Source organism: Ursus americanus, chromosome 13 (assembly GCF_024610735.1).
Source record: "Ursus americanus isolate L20-20 chromosome 13, mUrsAme1.1.p, whole genome shotgun sequence".
Lineage (NCBI taxonomy): Eukaryota > Metazoa > Chordata > Mammalia > Carnivora > Ursidae > Ursus > Ursus americanus.
The window spans coordinates 54,507,583-54,526,048 of record NC_142139.1 but is presented as its reverse complement, the minus strand read 5'-3'; the positions used below and the strand labels follow the sequence as shown (position 1 = coordinate 54,526,048).

At 35.9% G+C, this 18,466-nt stretch overlaps 1 protein-coding gene across 1 annotated transcript in view; it reads right to left on the bottom strand.

Moving 5' to 3' along the window:
* The window catches only part of ANXA10 (annexin A10), an 86,456-nt gene that overhangs the window by 6,587 nt on the left and 61,403 nt on the right, over positions 1-18,466 (bottom strand). Inside the window, exons 4-9 of the mRNA XM_087866571.1 lie at positions 16,252-16,365; positions 14,675-14,765; positions 13,578-13,657; positions 3,339-3,392; positions 3,149-3,242; positions 2,359-2,454 (exon numbers count right to left, since the gene is read on the bottom strand). Of these exons, the coding sequence (XP_087722697.1) occupies positions 2,359-2,454; positions 3,149-3,242; positions 3,339-3,392; positions 13,578-13,657; positions 14,675-14,765; positions 16,252-16,365 (529 nt within the window). The remainder of the gene's footprint in view (positions 1-2,358; positions 2,455-3,148; positions 3,243-3,338; positions 3,393-13,577; positions 13,658-14,674; positions 14,766-16,251; positions 16,366-18,466) is intronic.

Sequence of the window (18,466 nt, the reverse complement as noted above, 5' to 3'; positions counted from 1 at the left end):
ATAACCTACAGAAAAATGTAAAGCAACAATTATGACTCATTCAGATTTTCATTTAGTCTGTCTCTATCTTTGGAGATTTCTTAGTTCCTTCACAGCATCTGGTGAAGAAAAATGTGCCCCTTTTATCTGAAAATTAAATAAAGCTTTAAAGAGACCCAGGTTATCACCACTATTATAGATTTTTATTATTATAGAACTCAATATGCAATTGATTCATTTTCCCAAACACTATATTTAATCCCTCGTAGACTTGTGAATAGATCTGAGGCCTTTTTCTTTTCTTTTTAAATATTTTTAAATTTATTTGAGAGAGAAAGAGAGAGACAGAAACAGAGAGTAGGTGGGGGGGAGGGACAGAGAGAGTCTCAAGCAGACTCCCCACTGATCATGGAGCCTGCCACATGGGGCTGGATCTCATGACCCTGAGATCATGACCTGAGCTGAAACCAAGAGTCAGATGCTCAACCGATTGAGCAACCCAACCACCCCAAATCTGAAGTCTCTTTAAAACAAAAAAACAAAAAAACTGGATGGGCAATAAGGGGCCTGGACCAGTGTTAGGAGTCATTTAATCAAAACCATTATGGCATTAGAACCACCTACAGCCTAGTGAACAGTTGTCCTTGATGGAGATCAGTTGAATGATTGACATTCAATAATGTGTATTTGAATAAGTAAATAAATTAATAAATGAGTAACATATGTGAGGCTATAACTTTTGGGAGAAATAAAGTCATTACAACAGTGTTTTCTCTATAGTTCCAATGATAATTTTAGGTTGTAAGATGATGCCTTCATCTTTTATTTTTATTTATAACTGTAAACCTCATAGCACTCTTGAGTCATTGCTAGAATGTGGACACTTTGAGGAGAAGAAGCTTTTGTTGTTGTTTTACTGTTCCATTTGCAGGGCCTAAGTCAATGGCCAGAATAGTAGATGACTCAATAAATGTTTCTTGAATAAATGAATGAATCAGTTAAATTGTTTTCTGGTATTTCTCATGTCTACTATTTCCTCTCACCCACTGCTTTGTTTGTGGTATGGTCTATAGTGGAAAGACAGTTATCTTGAAATTCAGATGACATGAGTTCTAGTCATAACTTTGTTGCTCATTAGTTGATAGACTTTGAAGTAGTCAACCTTCTTGGGCCTTGTTTGTTAAATGAGTTGTGATGTAATACATGGTTATTAAATTAGGTTGAGAATTAGCCAAAATAAATGCACCATATTCTCAGAAAAACACATGCTTGTTCATATATTGTATACTATTTTAAGGAGTTCAAAGAACCCACCAAACCTTTTTAATGGAATCCTAGCTTAAAACTCCTTTATAAGCTAAGCTATGAAAATTCTGTTCCCTACCATCTCTAATGCCCATGTATGTTTGTGCTATTCTAGGACTGGAAAATCATAATATACATTTATTCAACAAATACAAGTGATTACTTGATGTGTGTTCTCTATGGGGACATTTCACAAAGACCCTTCATTTGTCGTTCCTACAGTGTATGCTGTCAAGTCCTAGCACAACACAAGGTACAGCATGGGTAGTTTAATAGTAGTTGTTACGGATAGCTACCACTGTTTTCCTCTTTATGGGAAGATATCTTTTCTTAGGAAAGAGATGTAGGTATGTCTCTCACAAAAGCCTGCAGAAATCACTACCGAGTAACAACTTGGTGAATTTTTGTTTATGGTAGAACTTACCCCTAAAGGCAAAATATTAAAGATGATGACAAAAAAACCTCTTCCTCTTGGAGAAAAAGAAGCCATATTTCTAGCACTTATCTGCTTTTTAATAAGGGAATGGAAATCAGTACATATAAAATGAATTTGTTTTTTTAAAATATTTTTGTTTGAGAGAGAGAGTAGAGTGAGAGAGAGAGAGCACAAGTGGGGGAATGGCAGAGGGAGAGGGAGAAACAGACTTCTGGTGAGCAGGGAGCCAGCCAGACACGGGGCTCAGTCCCAGGACCCTGGGATCATGACCTGAGCCAAAGGCAGCCGCTTAACCGACTGAGCCACCCAGGTGCCCCTATAAAATGAATTTAAAGGTATGAGATCCCATTACCTGAGAGAGTATCTGAGAATTAATGTTTCCCAGTATGAAAGTTGAACCAGCTGTTAGAGAAGGGTATTAGTTCATTAAAGTTATCAAGTTGCCAGTTTAGTGCACTGTATCAGTCAGTAGCTAATGTACTTTTCCTCTGTAGAGTTAACATCCTTCCTAAATAATTAAATTCAGGGGAAAGTGATTCAGTGAAGAGCAAAGTCATGCATCTTTAATTCAATCAGAGCTAATCAGCGTTTATTGTGGAATGAAAGGTCTGCTGTACACCAAATAAAGTATTACTTACCAATTGCAACTAGCAACTCTTGAAAGTATCCATCATAGCATTCATTAATGGCATCTACTATGTCTTGCCCAGAAATATTTTGAAATTCCTGGAAAACTTCAACAAATTGATATAATTCAAAGGAGATTTTGTACATATTATAAATTTAAAATATAAATTTAAAATATAAATATTGATTAGATTGCTATAAATAGTGAAAGTAAATAAAGTATAGGGGTACAGGTTGAACTGGAGTCGGCTGTCTTTTATAAATTTTTATAGCGTTTTATATATGTAGAAAAAACGTAAAACATTTTTTTTAACTAAAAGAAACAGAAAAGTATAAAAGCCAAACAATGTGCAAGCTAATGTGAGTGCACCTCTAAGACAAACATGGCAGCTTCACACAGATCGTAACGTTAATAATAATTTCCTTGACTTGTAATGGACTAATTAAACCATGTTTACTACATTCTTTTCAAGAAAACATATAATATGCCTAACAGAAAACAGCTGATTTATTTGAATAAGTTCTCCATCAGAAACAGAGATGATTCTAAAAGATACAGTATTTAAAGGTTATATAATTCAGTTTTTGGAAAAAATAAAATTATAAGAAAATTTTATCCCTTAGTAATGTCATTAGATGAGACTTGTCTGTGTAAATGTAATTCAAAATAAGTACCTTTGTAATAGCTGGCTGTAATTTCCTCTATATGCAACATTTCCCTTTTTTCCTCTTCCAGTTAACTACTTGCTTTCCATTATGCTATCTGTTATGTAGCTGAAAAGAAACTTGATTAATAATTACCCAGCCACAGTTGTTGATAGCTTTTGTTGCACAGGATCATTTGCAGCATGGTTTTGTGTTCCCCTGTCTTCTGCTGACAGGCTTCCCACAGGACCTGAAACATCATACAGCTAGGAAGTAGCCCCATAATCACCCTAGACCATTTTAACAAAGGTTTTTCATAGTCACTTTGAGATCTGGTTCTAGTTACCATTGCATCCTGAGCAGCCATAGCAGGGTCTGTATATCCTTCCTCTCTGGTTCCCTGTAAAATAAACACCGGTTTTCCTTCATAAATTTTTAAAATTAACAACCCATATAGGATTATTGGGACAAAATCTTTGAAGCACCAAATACATTGATAATTCCTAAGAAAATTCTATCATTATTTGGAGTTAGTCTACATTTGTTGAATACTATAGGAAACATAGGTCCTTTTCAAAAATGTGGGTTTTATCTTTTCTTTGGACCAGTGGTAATCTTTCAAAGACGTTGAAATGTTTTTCACTCTTCTGACTTTCTGGCAGTATCTTCTTTCCACCCAACTGAACATCCAGAGCATGGCAGTGGGCAGTACAGAAGGATTAAACATTGTTAGAGTGAAGAGGCTGAGAGAAAGAATGAGTTAATATTCAGTTCCTAACTTGCCAAATAGGATACATGCAACAATAAAATAATGAAATCCAGATTTTGTGGAGTAAGAGTATTTTACAAATTTGTATCATGCCCACCACTCCCCCCCCCCCGCCATTTATCACATAAAGAACAGACATGGCCAAGTTGATCAGAGATGTCCATTGCAAACAGGAGGGAAGGAGGGCTAGCCAGTGCAGGAGCTTCTGGTCTGCAAGGATTATGACTAAAAGGGGTGAGGGAAAGAGTTAGGAGAGACATGAGATCAGACAGTTCATTTAATGTTTCCTTTGGGTTGAGATCTGGAAGAAAGGCTTTTTTTCTCCTCCCTCCCTTCCTTCCTTCCTTCCTTCCTTCCTTCCTTCCTTCCTTCCTTCCTTCCTTCCTTCCTTCCTTCCTTATTAACTATGCTGAGAGAACATTGAGAATACAGTGGTTTCTGCTCCTATCATCTTTTTGGATTGTGGAAATAGCCACATTGCAAGGAACTCAGTGATATAGCAAGATCAGGCAGAGGAAGGTCCTAAATACAACTCTCTTGATCTCAATCCCTAAGTAGCATTAATGGTTCCCAAATTTCTTATCTGCTCCTGGTGGAGTAACTTGCATGCCAGCTGAGAACCTGGCTGGGGAGCTTGACAGATGGAGATGTTTATGACCATAGCAGGGACAGATTGTTCTAGTAGCCAAGAGCTATAAAGTAGACCACACCGGTAAACCGTGTGGGACCTAGAACTTAGGGGGATTCTTCAGCTCCAGTGAGAGTAAAGATGAGGCTAAACCATCAGAGAAGGTTACTTGGCTCTGACCAGATTGAGACAGAAAAAGGGTCATAAATTAACCAGCTGCATGATTTGGAAGCTGCTATTGAGAAATTCTATACCCCGCACATCTATATCTCATCAGCTGCATGTGCAGAGTTGGCCAGAACTACCATTCCATAGCCAATATAAACAAGGATGCAGAAAATATCTTCATGATCTGAGGCACTATCACTCTCATAAAGCTATCTCCTAAACCACACACAAATGTCTCTCCACCAAGTGTTCTCTTGGTAAGAAGGAGAGGGGAGCACCAGAAATCTGAGAGTGGAGTATTTAACTCAATAACTGTGTAAATGCTATTGAACATGTACTCACACTGACTATTCAAAATACTGTATGGATTAAATGGCATAAATTAGTACAGGATTTGGGTTGGGGCAAAATAAAACTGTAAAAAGAAGAAATTAAGGGAATAAAAATCTAGCTGAAAATATTTGGAACAGGTAAGTTGACTACAGATGATCCCTGAAATCTGATGGCAATAACACCCCCAGAATGGACAACAAACATGTCTCACTGTACAAGTTTGAGAAACCATTGTAAGGAAAAGCCTAACAGCTAAGATGAGGAGTAAGCATCCAAATGGGTTGTTTCCAATCCTTCCGTGAAAACATTTATCATCTCCAGTGTGATTTGCACATACTGGTTAATTAATCTCCAAGTGATTAATTTTTTATTATTTGACAGATAATTAGATCTCCTGTAAATCTAGTTAATAAAAGCATGCACGAGTGGCGCCTGGGTGGCATAGCGGTTAAGCGTCTGCCTTCGGCTCAGGGCGTGATCCCGGCATTATGGGATCGAGCCCCACATCAGGCTCCTCCGCTGGGAGCCTGCTTCTTCCTCTCCCACTCCCCCTGCTTGTGTTCCCTCTCTCGCTGGCTGTCTCTGTCTCTGTCAAATAAATAAATAAAATCTTAAAAAAAAAATAAAAGCATGCATGAAGTGTTGTAAGCCCATTTGATGATTGGCATTACTTTTCAAGGAGAAGGTGTTCTGGCTGAGTTATTTCCTTAGTAGAAATATCCCTTTTGTAAAATACTTTAAAGATTAAGTAAAAAATCTTCTCTCCCAGAAAATATGACAATAATTTTCACCACTTTCCATTTCATGAATATCTTAAGGCTTCTATGCTCCAATTCCCTCAATCTCTATTAATTCACAAAAGAGGTGTGCCTGATTTTCATGATGTTAAAAAGATGAAAGTTACAGACAGTCTTTACTTTGATTCTGAAAATCAAATAAAATGCAGAGGGAAGTAGTGGATGTAATTACAATAATTGAATTTTAGAATATTTGTATTGGGAGGCAATTGAGAGAAGAATGGGTTCACATTCCTTGATTTACAAAGTAAATCTCTCTAATCTGAATCTCAAGAAGATAATAAATATAAGGACATACAACTGACTTATAATATGGCTAAGAGGAAAAGATATAGATATATACCTGGTTTTACACAGAGTGTATGTATCTATTATCTATCTATCTATCTATCTATCTATCTATCTATCTATCTATCTACAGAGAGAAAGGGAGATTGAGAAAGAGAGAGAAAGACAGAGACAGACAGACAGAGAGAGAGAGCCAGAGAGAGATTGAGAGAGAGAACAGTGATCCCAACTTTAGGGTAGAAGAAATCTGTTTACACTGAAGTAGCCCTCGGGTATCTGGTTAGAACTCGTCAGTCTAAAGTGCACAACCTTTAGGAAGGAATTCCATTTCCTTTTGGTAGAACGTCTGGAGAGATTCTCTCTGAAGTGGTATACACCACAGATGGTGGTCAGAGGAAGTGATGAACTTTTCAGTTCCCTAATTCACTTTTTATCTTTTCCAACCTTCTAGATTTACTAATCCAAATGGTAAATCAGAAGCTCCAAACCAAAAAGCCACTAATGTAGAAGTTGGGAATCAATGGGAAATCTCCAAAATATTAAAAAATCTAAGAAAAATTATACATTTAATTATACATAATTATTTATACATAAGCAGTATGAATTACATGATCTTCAAAAAGACTATTATTAAAGGAGATTATACTAAAATACCTCTTTTTTACTTCCATTTTCTGTTGTAATTTAGGTAATTTCTATGAAATGCATATTATTTTGTACTTGTAAAGTGTGTTTTACATTTTAAGAGAAATGTACTGTGAAGCTTCATAAGTATTGAATCTTCAAGTAAACTGTATTCATTTTCCTTGGCTTCTTATAAAATCTATGTCTCTATTCACCCTCACTTTTTGATATTCTCTATTGGAAGGAAAACTTTACTACATTGAAAAGCTATTTCAAAGTTAAACAAACACAATTTAATGATCCAACTCTAGAAATTAAAATTAATAAATAATACCTTATACTATAAAGTCATAATCCAAATTAGGTAAAACCTCATGATGACACAAATTAGTGTGTTGTTTTAAAATATGTATGTCTATATAGATAATATTACTATATATACAAATATTCTCTCACATATACTCTTTATCAATAATAAAGCATTATTGTTTAATTTCACAGAAAAGGAACTGCAATTAAGAATGAGATTGATTGCCCTATTACCCTGAGAAAACATTGTTCACTGATTATTCCCCCCCATGACTTATTTTCTGTCATGCTTAATTTTCAGAACCGTGTGTTTTTTTTTTTCCTTTTTTCTGGAATATAAGAATCTTTGCTTTAAATAAATCCACTGCAATCCTGATTTTGAGATGTTGGTACTTTTAAGTGATTTATAGCTCAACCATTCAAGAGGTACAGAGATTTTAAGAGGTTATTTGAATATTGGCCGTTGATATTTTACCAAATAGAATGGGAGTGGAGTCAAATGGGATTGAAGGTAAGAGAAATTAGATTTAAACAATGGGATGATAGTGTACTTAGGCCTGTTTTCATATTGTCCCTCTCGTTCAGTAGATGTGTAATGGTAATCCCTCTAAGCCTGGGTTTCCTTGTCTCTACAAGGATGGGATAGAGCCTTTGGGTTCTTTGGAAAGCTGACTCTGAGATGGAGATCAGCACGTGTCTTGTTTATTATGGAGTGTGCTTGGGAGAAACACTTATGGAAGGGAGAGGAAGGAAGCAGGATTTGGCAGCAGAAGCTGGACTGTGATATAGCTTTAATGGAATACAAAGTTATCCTAATAAAATACATTTTATTTCCTACCAGAGAATGTATATTTTTCATCAATAAATTGAAATAAATTTCTATTTGGATATTAAGAAAATAACGACTTGTTTGATATTTGGATGCAACTCATGTATTTACAACGGGACTGTTGGCTTTCCTTTATTAGGGGCACTGCCTATGCCAATATGAATTTCTGACAGCAAAACTGTTGTTTTAATTTATATTTTGTAGCATCATTAGTTGAAAATTAAAAAGTTATGGCCTTTTTAAATTGAGAGAATTTTTTTTAAGTTTTTGCTTAAATTCCAGTTAGTTAATATACAGTATAAAATTAGTTTCAGGTACACAGCACAATGATTTAACTCTTCCATAAGACATTGGGTGCTCATCGCAAGGGCTCTGGGACCATGACCCAAGCTGAAGGCAAACACTTAACCGAGTGAGCCCTCCAGGAGCCTTTGAAAATTTTTAATTTAACTGAAAAGTCTGTGGATTTGCTTAGTACTATACCACCTTTTTCAAGTTAATAATTTGAAGAAATCCAATCAGTCCAAATTACCAATCTCTCCTTAATCTGGTGCGGTTAATACTTGGCTTCCTCAGCAATGATTTCCTTAGAAATTTTTATTCCTAATTCAAAACTGAGAATAACTTGGGCACACACCCCCATACTGCACAGAAAGGATAAAAAAGAATTAAAATCGGTGTTGTCTGGCAACGAATGGAGAGTTAGTGTTCCGATCTAATATATTTATTAATTCTTGAATTCAATCATACAAAATATGTGTGAAGTACAACATGAGGTTTTTAATCGCAACAAACATGTATTAAGGGAAACTGTACCACCTGTGTTTGATTGGACATGTTAATCCACCAGGAATGAGGAAGACAGCAAAATAACATAATAAGAAAAGAAGGAAATTGAAGTAGTAATTCAGTGCCATTGATATCTTAGAGGAAAAATTCATTAATAATAGTCATGCTCTCACTTTATTTTTGTATACAGACTGGTTCTAGACAAGGTAGAAACAATTCTTAATTTTTATCTTTCTTGTGTCTAGTAATACAATACTTTAACTTCAGAAATGTTGAAAAAACTTTGTTTTTTTAAAAAACAGAGCTTTGTAGAATTAAAAAAAATAGAAATATCTATAAGGTAAATATTTCCATTTGTAATTTTGGGAAAAAACATCAGCATATGGCTATGGGTCTATTTTCCTGAATAGCTGTATTTTTTTCCCTAAACTGAATGTTTCCTTGTTTCCTTTTATTCTTTAGTCTTAGCTGGAACATCAAGAATTCTAACTGTTCTCCCTGCTGGAAGATGGCCAGTAAGACAATCCCAGTAACAAAAGAGAGGAATTGTTAATAGCTTTTTCTTGCCTAAATACATGTCCCTTGCCTCCTGCTGAGTCTTCTCATTGTTTCTTGTCTCACTTCAGCATATATTCAGGGTACATCTGATTGATTTGATCAATACGAACTCAAAGAGAATGGAATTAAGAATTAAAGATGATAAGAAGGGGATACTAGTTTTTATTTTTAATAAGTCAGATTCTCTTAAATTAAGTCACAAGTGAGGCACTCACTCTAAGTTTCTTTCTATTTGTTGTGGTAAATTATCATGACATGTGCAACTTAATTTTTTTCCTGCTTACACAGAGATGATAATAGGTAAAATCTTCCCAGTCATCTCACATGCTGCCAAAAAATGTCGCTGTCGTTCTCTACTGCTTACAGGAACCTTGTCAGCCTGGCATCTCAGCCAGCAATTTAATCAGACAGATTTTTCTTTTCAGCAGGGGTCCTTCGAGCCGGCCAGCACGCTTGTGCAGGACCTTTCCACTCACCCTGTACCACCTTCCCTCCTCCTCTCCAGGTGTGCAAATGATGCTCATTTTCCAGAACCTTGGTATAAACCCATCGTATATGAAGCCTCTGACTTCAGCAAGCACTGAACTTTATTCACTCAGACTTTCTAAGAATTTGTTCTTTGCAGCATTTATTTCCAAAAAATCTGACTTGCTTTCCATGTATTATACATAGACCCTTGTTCTAAGACTATAAAGTTGGATAGGACATAGTTCTCATGATTGGGAAACTGAAGCTACTGGGAGATGTGTAAACACATCCCACATTATATGGTAAGGTAGAATAGAGATACGTAAGACAGGCTTGGACGAGGGCAATTTCTATGGAGCCGAAGGAGGCTTTGAAGTGTCGGTTCAATCAGAGGCCTGATGGGAGCTGATTACTCCCATACTGGCTTTCATACTAGCATTTTTGAAACGTGCTTGTTGGAACAACTCAGCAATCAATCAATCAAATACAGGTAAATGTTGGACTGATTTTTTTTACACATACATAGTTTATTAAGGCCAAAACCAAAACAGAAGAAATAAAAGATTAAAATGGAGTTGGATTTTTGTTCATCTCATATGAATTAATTATTCATGATAGGATTTGTTGTATAGAAATTTAAAATATAGTTAATATATTCAGATTAAAATTGTATATTATATGTATAGTATATAGCATGATGAACATCATCATTCTACAGGTAAAATTAGAAGTAGGGCCAAGCAACTTTCATATAGTCATCTTTTAAAGATTATTAAAAATGGTGACACAATAAGGATATGTCAAAAACATAAAGCATGGATAAAAATGCAGAGACATTTTAAAGTATTTTTAAGAAATAATGCGGGACATTTTATTTTTTTCTTCGTTTATACATTGCTATCTTTTGGGACATTCTCTATTTTGTGCCCAAAATAGTCATCCTCATAGATTTCCTGCTTATTGCCATAAATGTCTTCATTCTTCCTTCTGTTGCTCACTGGCCGGTTTTGGTTGCAGCTTTTCAAGTCTTGTTTTCACATTGATAGCTGATCTCCAAACTTGTTTTATCTTCTTTGAGGACAAACAACTGGACTATATTTTACAGCCACCCTTGATATTAAGGGGAGTTATCTGATGGAGGTCTAGCCAATGAAATGTGACCAAAAGTGATAGACATCACAGCGAGGCCCATAAAAATTCCCACGAACCATCCTCCAGTGTCTTTCTGCTTCTGTAGATTGAGGACAGGCACGATGAAGTTAGAGGGAAGGTGTAAAGATAGATTAGCCACTAGATGGAAAGAGGCTGAGTCTCTGAATCACTTCTTGGAGGAAAGCTGCAATCTGATGAGTAGCACCTCTTCTGGTCTCCATGTGAGCTTGAGAAATGGCATTTACTTTTACTTTTTTTTTTTGGCCATGTATTACAAGAAAGAGATGAGCTCAGTAAGTAATTGGCTGGTGTGCAAGCAGAAATAAAAGAGAGTAGAGAGCAAGTCCAGATATTTAGTGTCTCTAACAGTTTAAAGGGGAAACCGCTGATTCCAGGCAATGTGAGCTGGGACTTGAAGAAGATTTGAAAAGCAAACACTTTTTAATACTCACCCCTGCAGCAAGTATCTGACTAAATTTATTATCTGAGAGGACTTACAGGAACTGGCTTTATGTTGTGAAAAACAAGAGGTATGGTCGGGGAGAGTGAAAGGATGCAAAGAAATATGTCTAGAAGAGAAGTTTGGGTATGGCTAAGTGGTATATGGTATTCCCTGGAAGCAATTACATTAGAATTCTTCTAAGTTTCCTAAGTATTTATATTTTCAAGGACATCATGAATCCAAATTAAAGAAAAGTGGGTTACTCAAGCTGCAAACAAACTGCTAGATCTCTAAATTTGCCCAAATCAAGCTGTGAAAGAGATACCACCCTCGCAGAGGATATACTCCACAGTACCACTTTAGATAAACTGGAAGAGGTTAAAGGACAAGCAAGAACATCTCAGAGTTTGGCAATAGTGGCCATAGAAATGTTTAGGCTAAAAAAATCCAGCAACTCATTGAGGAAATTGGTATAGGAGTGGCTCAGAGAAAAGGAAAAAGAACATTCCATGTTTTCATCTGGTGATTCGGACTCCCCACCTGAACATGTGGGACCCTGGGCTCCCCAGGTCCTCAGGCAGCATTCTCATTCTAGTCCCCTCCTTCTTGGTCTTTCTTTGCCTTTCTAGGTATCACTGTTCCACCTTTATTCTCTAAAAGGGCTATCATTTGTTCTTTTTTCTTTAAAGGCAATGAAGTCTTTTCTTAATTTTACATTCCCCTGTATAAAATTCTACTTACTTAAGGTTCTTAGTGAAATTTTGTGCTAACTACCAACTACTTCGTTATGTTCTTGACATAAAGAGAAAAGTGTGGGGGATTTCTATTTATTTTTTTAAAAGATTTTATTTATCGGAGAGAGACAGAGAGCACAAGTAGGGGGAACAGCAGGCAGAGGGAGAAGCAGACTTCCCGCTGAGCAGAGAGCCTGACACGGGGCTCGATCCCAGAACCCTGGGACCATGACCTGAGCCGAAGGCAGATGCTTAACGGACTGAGCCACCCAGGCATCCCAAATTTGGGGGATTTAGAAATGCACACACACACACACACACACACACACACACACACACTCACTCATACAACATAAAACCAAACCAAAATACTGGTTCCTAAGACGTTTTTCCCAGCTATTGACTTCTAGACTTTCTTTTGATAGTAAAGACCTGAACAGTGATTCTCTTTACATTCCTGAATGCCTTTGCTGAATTGGATGACAGGCATATTTAAGAATATTCATAAAACAAAGGTTAATTGTATCTAAAAATATTATTACAATGATAATACGTGGGATGTTTTCAAGAAATACTAATTGGATAGAAATAATTACGTACCAGGTTGTCAGTGTAGAAAAACAAAACAAGTGTCAAATTTTAATTTAAAGTAGTGTTCTTTTGTGGTGATGTATGGTACCACAGAATTTTCAGAGGCAGCGCCGAGGATCATATGCTGGCACTTGGGAGTCTATAGGATTCAACTCAAATTCTGGATTTCTACTTATTAGCTCTTTAGACAGAGAGCTAGAACCTAATAGTTTTGATTCTATCTCTCTCTCTTTTTAAGATTTTAATTATTTATTTGAGAGAGAGAGTGAGAGAGTGCACAAGCAGGGGGAAGGACAGAGGGAGAGGGAGAAGCAGACTCCCTGCTGAGCAGGGAGGCCAATATGGGACTCTATCCCAGGACTCTGGGATCATGACCTGAGCTGAAGGCAGACGCTTAACCAACTGAGTCACCCAAGCATCCCATTTTTTTGTTTTGTTTTGTTTTGAAGATTTCATTTATTTATTTATTTGAGAGAAAGAGAGAGCACAAACAGGGGAGCAGCTGGCAGAGGGAGAGGGAGAAGCAGGCTCCCCATGCAGCCCGATGCAGGACTCAATCCGAGGACCCTGGCATCATGACCTGAACTGAAGGCAGACAGTTAACCAACTGAGCCACCCAGGTGCCCCAACTCTCTCTCTCTCTTTTTTTTTTTTAATGCTTATAAGAATATTTATATTACAGTATTTTCTTAAGTGAGAAACATGCTTCTCTCCTCCCACGGTACTAGGCCATACTAGGATCTCAGAAGCTAGTATGCACCCAACCTGTTTAGTAGTTTTAAAAAATAGAATTAGAATCCTAATTTCTAATCTTTTAAAAGAATTTAATCTTTTAACTTCCTCATAATATATAATTATTTATGTATATGTCTATAATCATAATCATATATAGATTTTTTTAAGAATAAAAATGGTATATTATTAATATCTGTTTGTTCCTATATCCAAGCCATGTTTCTATTATAGTGCTTTGAATGTAGCTGGTATTCAGTAAAATTATTATACAGAACTAACTGTTAAACTGGAGTTTTCTGTCCTAGTTTTTGAAAACGAAACATATATATTTTTTACTAGTGCAAAATGGTGTGAATTTTTGGATTTCATACCTGGACCAAGTTCATGAGTGTATCTCTGAAGTGTCCTGAGGTCTCTGAGTAAATATCTTCTTGAAGGTTGCTGCTGTATTCTAGAAAAAAAAAATTCCATGTTAAAAAAAGGTGTGATTTATTATAGAACCACATGTCAACATACTTTGAATAAGTTAATGTTATTTCCCCAGTTCGAGTGGAAAGTACAGTAAATATAATCAATCTGTTGACATTTCTTTGTCTTCTATGGCCTTCTACTCAGATGAAGTCAATCTCCTAAAGAGTCCACCAAAGAAATGTGGACACCTAACAGTAACATAGGCACAAGTCTGTTTTCTTAAAATGCTATTATCTTTATTCCAAAATCGAGAAACAACACCGAGAGTCCTTTCACATTCTCTAATTCTCAAAATTCGGAATTCTGCATTCTATTTCCGTACACTGCTACCCAGCCCAGCACTTTTTCCAAGTGCTTTGTCTCCTTTTAATATTTTAAGTGAGGTTCCTACTTCATTCCCTTTGGGAAATTTCCATTGTTCTTGTTCAAATGTAACAGAGCTGACTGTCTAGAATAGTTTCTTGACATTCAGTGAGAGGTAATACATGATGCAATGCAACTTAAGGCATTAAAGTTTTTTGAAAATGAAAATAGTTTACTTTTCTAATTTTAAAAATGTGGAAAAATCTGATTTTGAGACAGATCAGAGTGATTTTGAGATTTACGTAAAATGAAGTAGTTACCATATTTGTACAATTTGCTAATTGGCTCTATTTTGTCTATACACCTGGTCTCTCCTGGGCAAGAAATAAAATGCTCCTGAAGCTCGATGCTGGGCGCTTGCCTGCAATAATGGAAACACTCACCTCATAGAAACTCGTAATTATTTTCCTGGAAACTTTACTTAACTTGATTGTCTAGAGAATCGGTTCAGTTTTGATAACCTAATCATCAGTTTTACTTAGTGAGTTAATTGGTCTTGAGTGAGTGATATTTTGAAAAAAACATGTCTTAGAAAATTTTTAAAAACACATAAACTGGAATATTTTGTGTGTTATTTGAAAAATACAAAGTTTATATGTGTGTAAAATATATGTACATATGTATATTTCCTTACGCAAACAGTAGGCTTCTCGCATCTGGAAAATTTCTCCATTTGTTCTTGAAGCTAAAATATCAATAAGGCAATTTTCTTCAGTGCCTACTCCCTGTAATACAGAGAAAGGGAGAAATATAAAGGCATTTGTATTGGGAATAATAGTGCATCTTATGTATAGTAAGTATTTACAACATTCCTGGTATTCTGAGAGGTGGCAGTGGAGAAAGAAAGTGTGTTTTGGATAAAGATAGGCCCAATTCAGTTCTGGCTCTGCTATTTACTAGCCACTTGACCCTGGGAAGATACTATTTTCTGAAACCTTGTTCCTTCATTTAGAATAAAACAACCTGGACATTTCTAAATAATGTGGAAAAAGATGTTTGAATAAGGCTCATGACACTGATTTTTTTTTGCTGCTAGAATATCAGTTCTTTGGAAAGCTGAAATTAGAACCTGGGTCCCCTAGTTTCCTAAAGATGTTTCAGGGCTTGCTCCCTGCCTTTCCCTAAATGTGGATTTTTGTGCCATTTGTCTAAGCATTGGACTGGGTACTTTCTATGGTCTCCTATAGCTATCTGCATCTATTTTTCTGTGCTAGTGATTATAAAGACAACACATCTTCCAGAAAGTTTCATAAATCCTTACCATTCCATGTAATACTGAAAAAATATAATAGTTTATCTAAACAGTAGCCTAAGACTTCCTTCTTATAGTTTTTAGTCACATCATTTTGCAAGATGTAGGTATTGCCATAGGCAACTTAAAAAAAAAGCGATTGGTTGAAATACATATAAATTTTATACAATGTCTATTCTCATCTGCAAATATGATGGCCAAAATCCAGGTTCCCTTAATTGGTTCCCCTTTCCTCTTTCCTGTCACACATTGTTCACAGATTGAGTAATCTGGTCATTGGCAGGCATCGTCTTGGAATGATTGCAACAGTTCTGCAGGTGTTTAGTATCAGTATTTGGAAAGATGTAAAAAGTCTTTTGTACCCCCTCCGTAGCCAACAGAGTCTCTAACAAATCTGTAGTCAATTTATTTTATGGAAATGACTTTCCTGTAAGGAAGAATTATTTTAATTCTTCAGAAGTAAAATTTTTATACATTTGAGCAATAGCTTTTGTAAAGGAGTAACTTAAGGTCACAAAAATAAACAAAGATGTCATCTATATTTTGTCTCTGACTCAGTACCCTATTTTTACTTAGTCCAATTTTTACAAATAATTCAAAAAGGTTCACATGACTTAGAACATTTTTGCTTAATATATGAGTACATACTAGGGAGAGACGAATATGAACAGCCCTGGAAGGTTATTTAGTTCTTTCTTTTGGTAGTTTGGCATAGAGCTGGGGCAGTGGATCTGAGTTTGTACAGCAAAAGAACAGGCTGATCCCAGCTACTGGGGTCTAGAGGCCCCTCTTCCTAAAAAGGTCACTTCTCCTAAACACAGCATTTTCATTCTTTTATTTTTGCTCAGATATTCCTTCCCCTACCCCTCATCCCATACAGCAACATCACAGGGCAGTTCCCCCTCTACTGAAATATTGCCTTGTGCTCATTACAGTAGATTTTTGTGTCAGACCTCTACCTTCATGGCATGCCAGAGTTCGTGAGCATCGTAAGATGGTGGTAGGTACATGAGGCCAACCATGACGTCTTTGAAGTGATCTGAAAGCTTCTCCTTCAGGTCACCAATTAAGTCCTATGGATGAAAAAGTAAATACTTTTATTATATTAGTTACCAATTTTACAAGAGAAATGGGATAATTACAGAAAGTCTTCTATTAGGATTTCCTTTTCTATGTCACTTCATGTAGTAAAAAGCCTGGCTTTGAGATATATATATATATAAATATATGTATATTATATATATGGATTATAGGAATGATGGACTTGAGGGTTTGAAAATGACTGATGTAACCACATCTCTGCATTAGACGTCATCTACATGGACATTCTAGTTGTGTAAATATAAAATGATTTTCTTTCCCTAATCCCAACACCAAATTCTCTGTTGATCTCATTATGAAAATAACTAAATACTGAAACCTAAAAACATTGTGGTTGGGAGTTCTTAGTTTTCTTGTGTGGAATTAATGAAACATTAACCCTTAACTAAAATATGCATTTTATTCTATAATTGCAACAGTGTCTGTTTAGCAGGAGTTTCTGGTTATACTATTGCTAAAAAGCTTGTGTAAATGAATTGACTAATCTAAGAACTTTCATCAAATAGCCACTTTAACTTTTTTTTTTTTAATTTTGAAAGTTAAACAATTATGGAGAAAAACCAGCATGCTGAATGTTTGTCCTTGGAATACATATTACAAAAATATGAAATTGATCATTTTAATGTTAAGCATCTGCCTTCGGCTCAGGTCATGATCCTGGGGTCCTGGGATGGAACCTGGGATCCAGCCTAGAGTGGGGCTCCCTGCTCAGTGGGGAGGTCTACTTCTCCCTCACTCTCCACCTCCTCCCTGCTTGTGCTTTCTCTCTCTCAAATATATAAATAAAATCTTAAAAAAATATAGGTTAGATGTATTTTTGTAAGGTTACAAAGATACCTGAAAGATGTTTAAAACAACATTTCTTGTTAAAATATATATGGTATATTTAGTTTTACTTTAAAAATATGCAATATTTTAGTTCTGAGGTGATTCAATAATAGAATTCAAGTGAAAGATGCCAATGAGGCACAATAAGCTTTATTATAATAAATATAAAATAGTCATAATTTCTATTTTATTTAGTATAATCTGACAATACCATTCCTGTATTGTGGATTTTCTTTTTGGCAAACAAAAGTATTTTTCCATAAGGTGGTAACTGGTAATATGGAGAATCTGTTGAATTTTTGCTAGGGTCAGTGCAATTCATTTAATGAACAATTAATACATGTCTAGAGTTGTGTCAGGTGCTTGGAGTAGATAAAAGAAGCATAAGATCCCCTCTTCCATAGAACTTATATTCTATTTAATTCCCTCCTATGCAGCATTGATTATTTCTAATTTCTTTTTTTTTTTAAAGATTTATTTATTTATTTATTTGACAGACATAGAGACGGCCAGCGAGAGAGGGAACACAAGCAGGGGGAGTGGGAGAGGAAGAAGCAGGCTCCCATCGGAGAAGCCTGATGTGGGGCTCGATCCCAGAACGCCAGGATCACGCCCTGAGCCAAAGGCAGACGCTTAACGACTGAGCCACCCAGGTGCCCCTATTTCTAATTTCTTTACCAAATAGTTGTTCAGGTGATATGAGCCAGACACTCTTCTAGGTACTGGGGCTACATCAATGATTAAAACATATATATGTGTGTGTGTGTGTGTGTGTGTGTGTGTGTGTTATATACATATATAAACATATAAGCTTGTGAAATAGGAGCTCAATTTTTTTTTTTTGAATGAAAGATCACAGTCATTCAATACTATTTGATTTAATACTGTTTCCAAGACTTAGTGGTAGGTGCCGGAGAAATGCAATAGAATCTCCGTTTTCAAGGAGATTCACATTCCACAAACCCAGAGATAACATAAGTAAAAATGTGAGCTAACACACTTTCTAAGGCTTTCAGTATCATTTTTCACAGCATAAGATCCTAAAGCAGTAGTAATAAACGGTTAGAAGAATTCAGATAAAAGATCATAATGGATTTATAGGATTAGGGAAACAGGTCGCTTTTAGACCAGGAAGGACAAGTAGCACTGTGACAGGAGATGGAGAAGCCATTAATATGATTAAATTTATGTGTCAACTTGGTTGGGTCACAGTAACCATTTGAATCAGTAAGCTTTGAGTAAAGC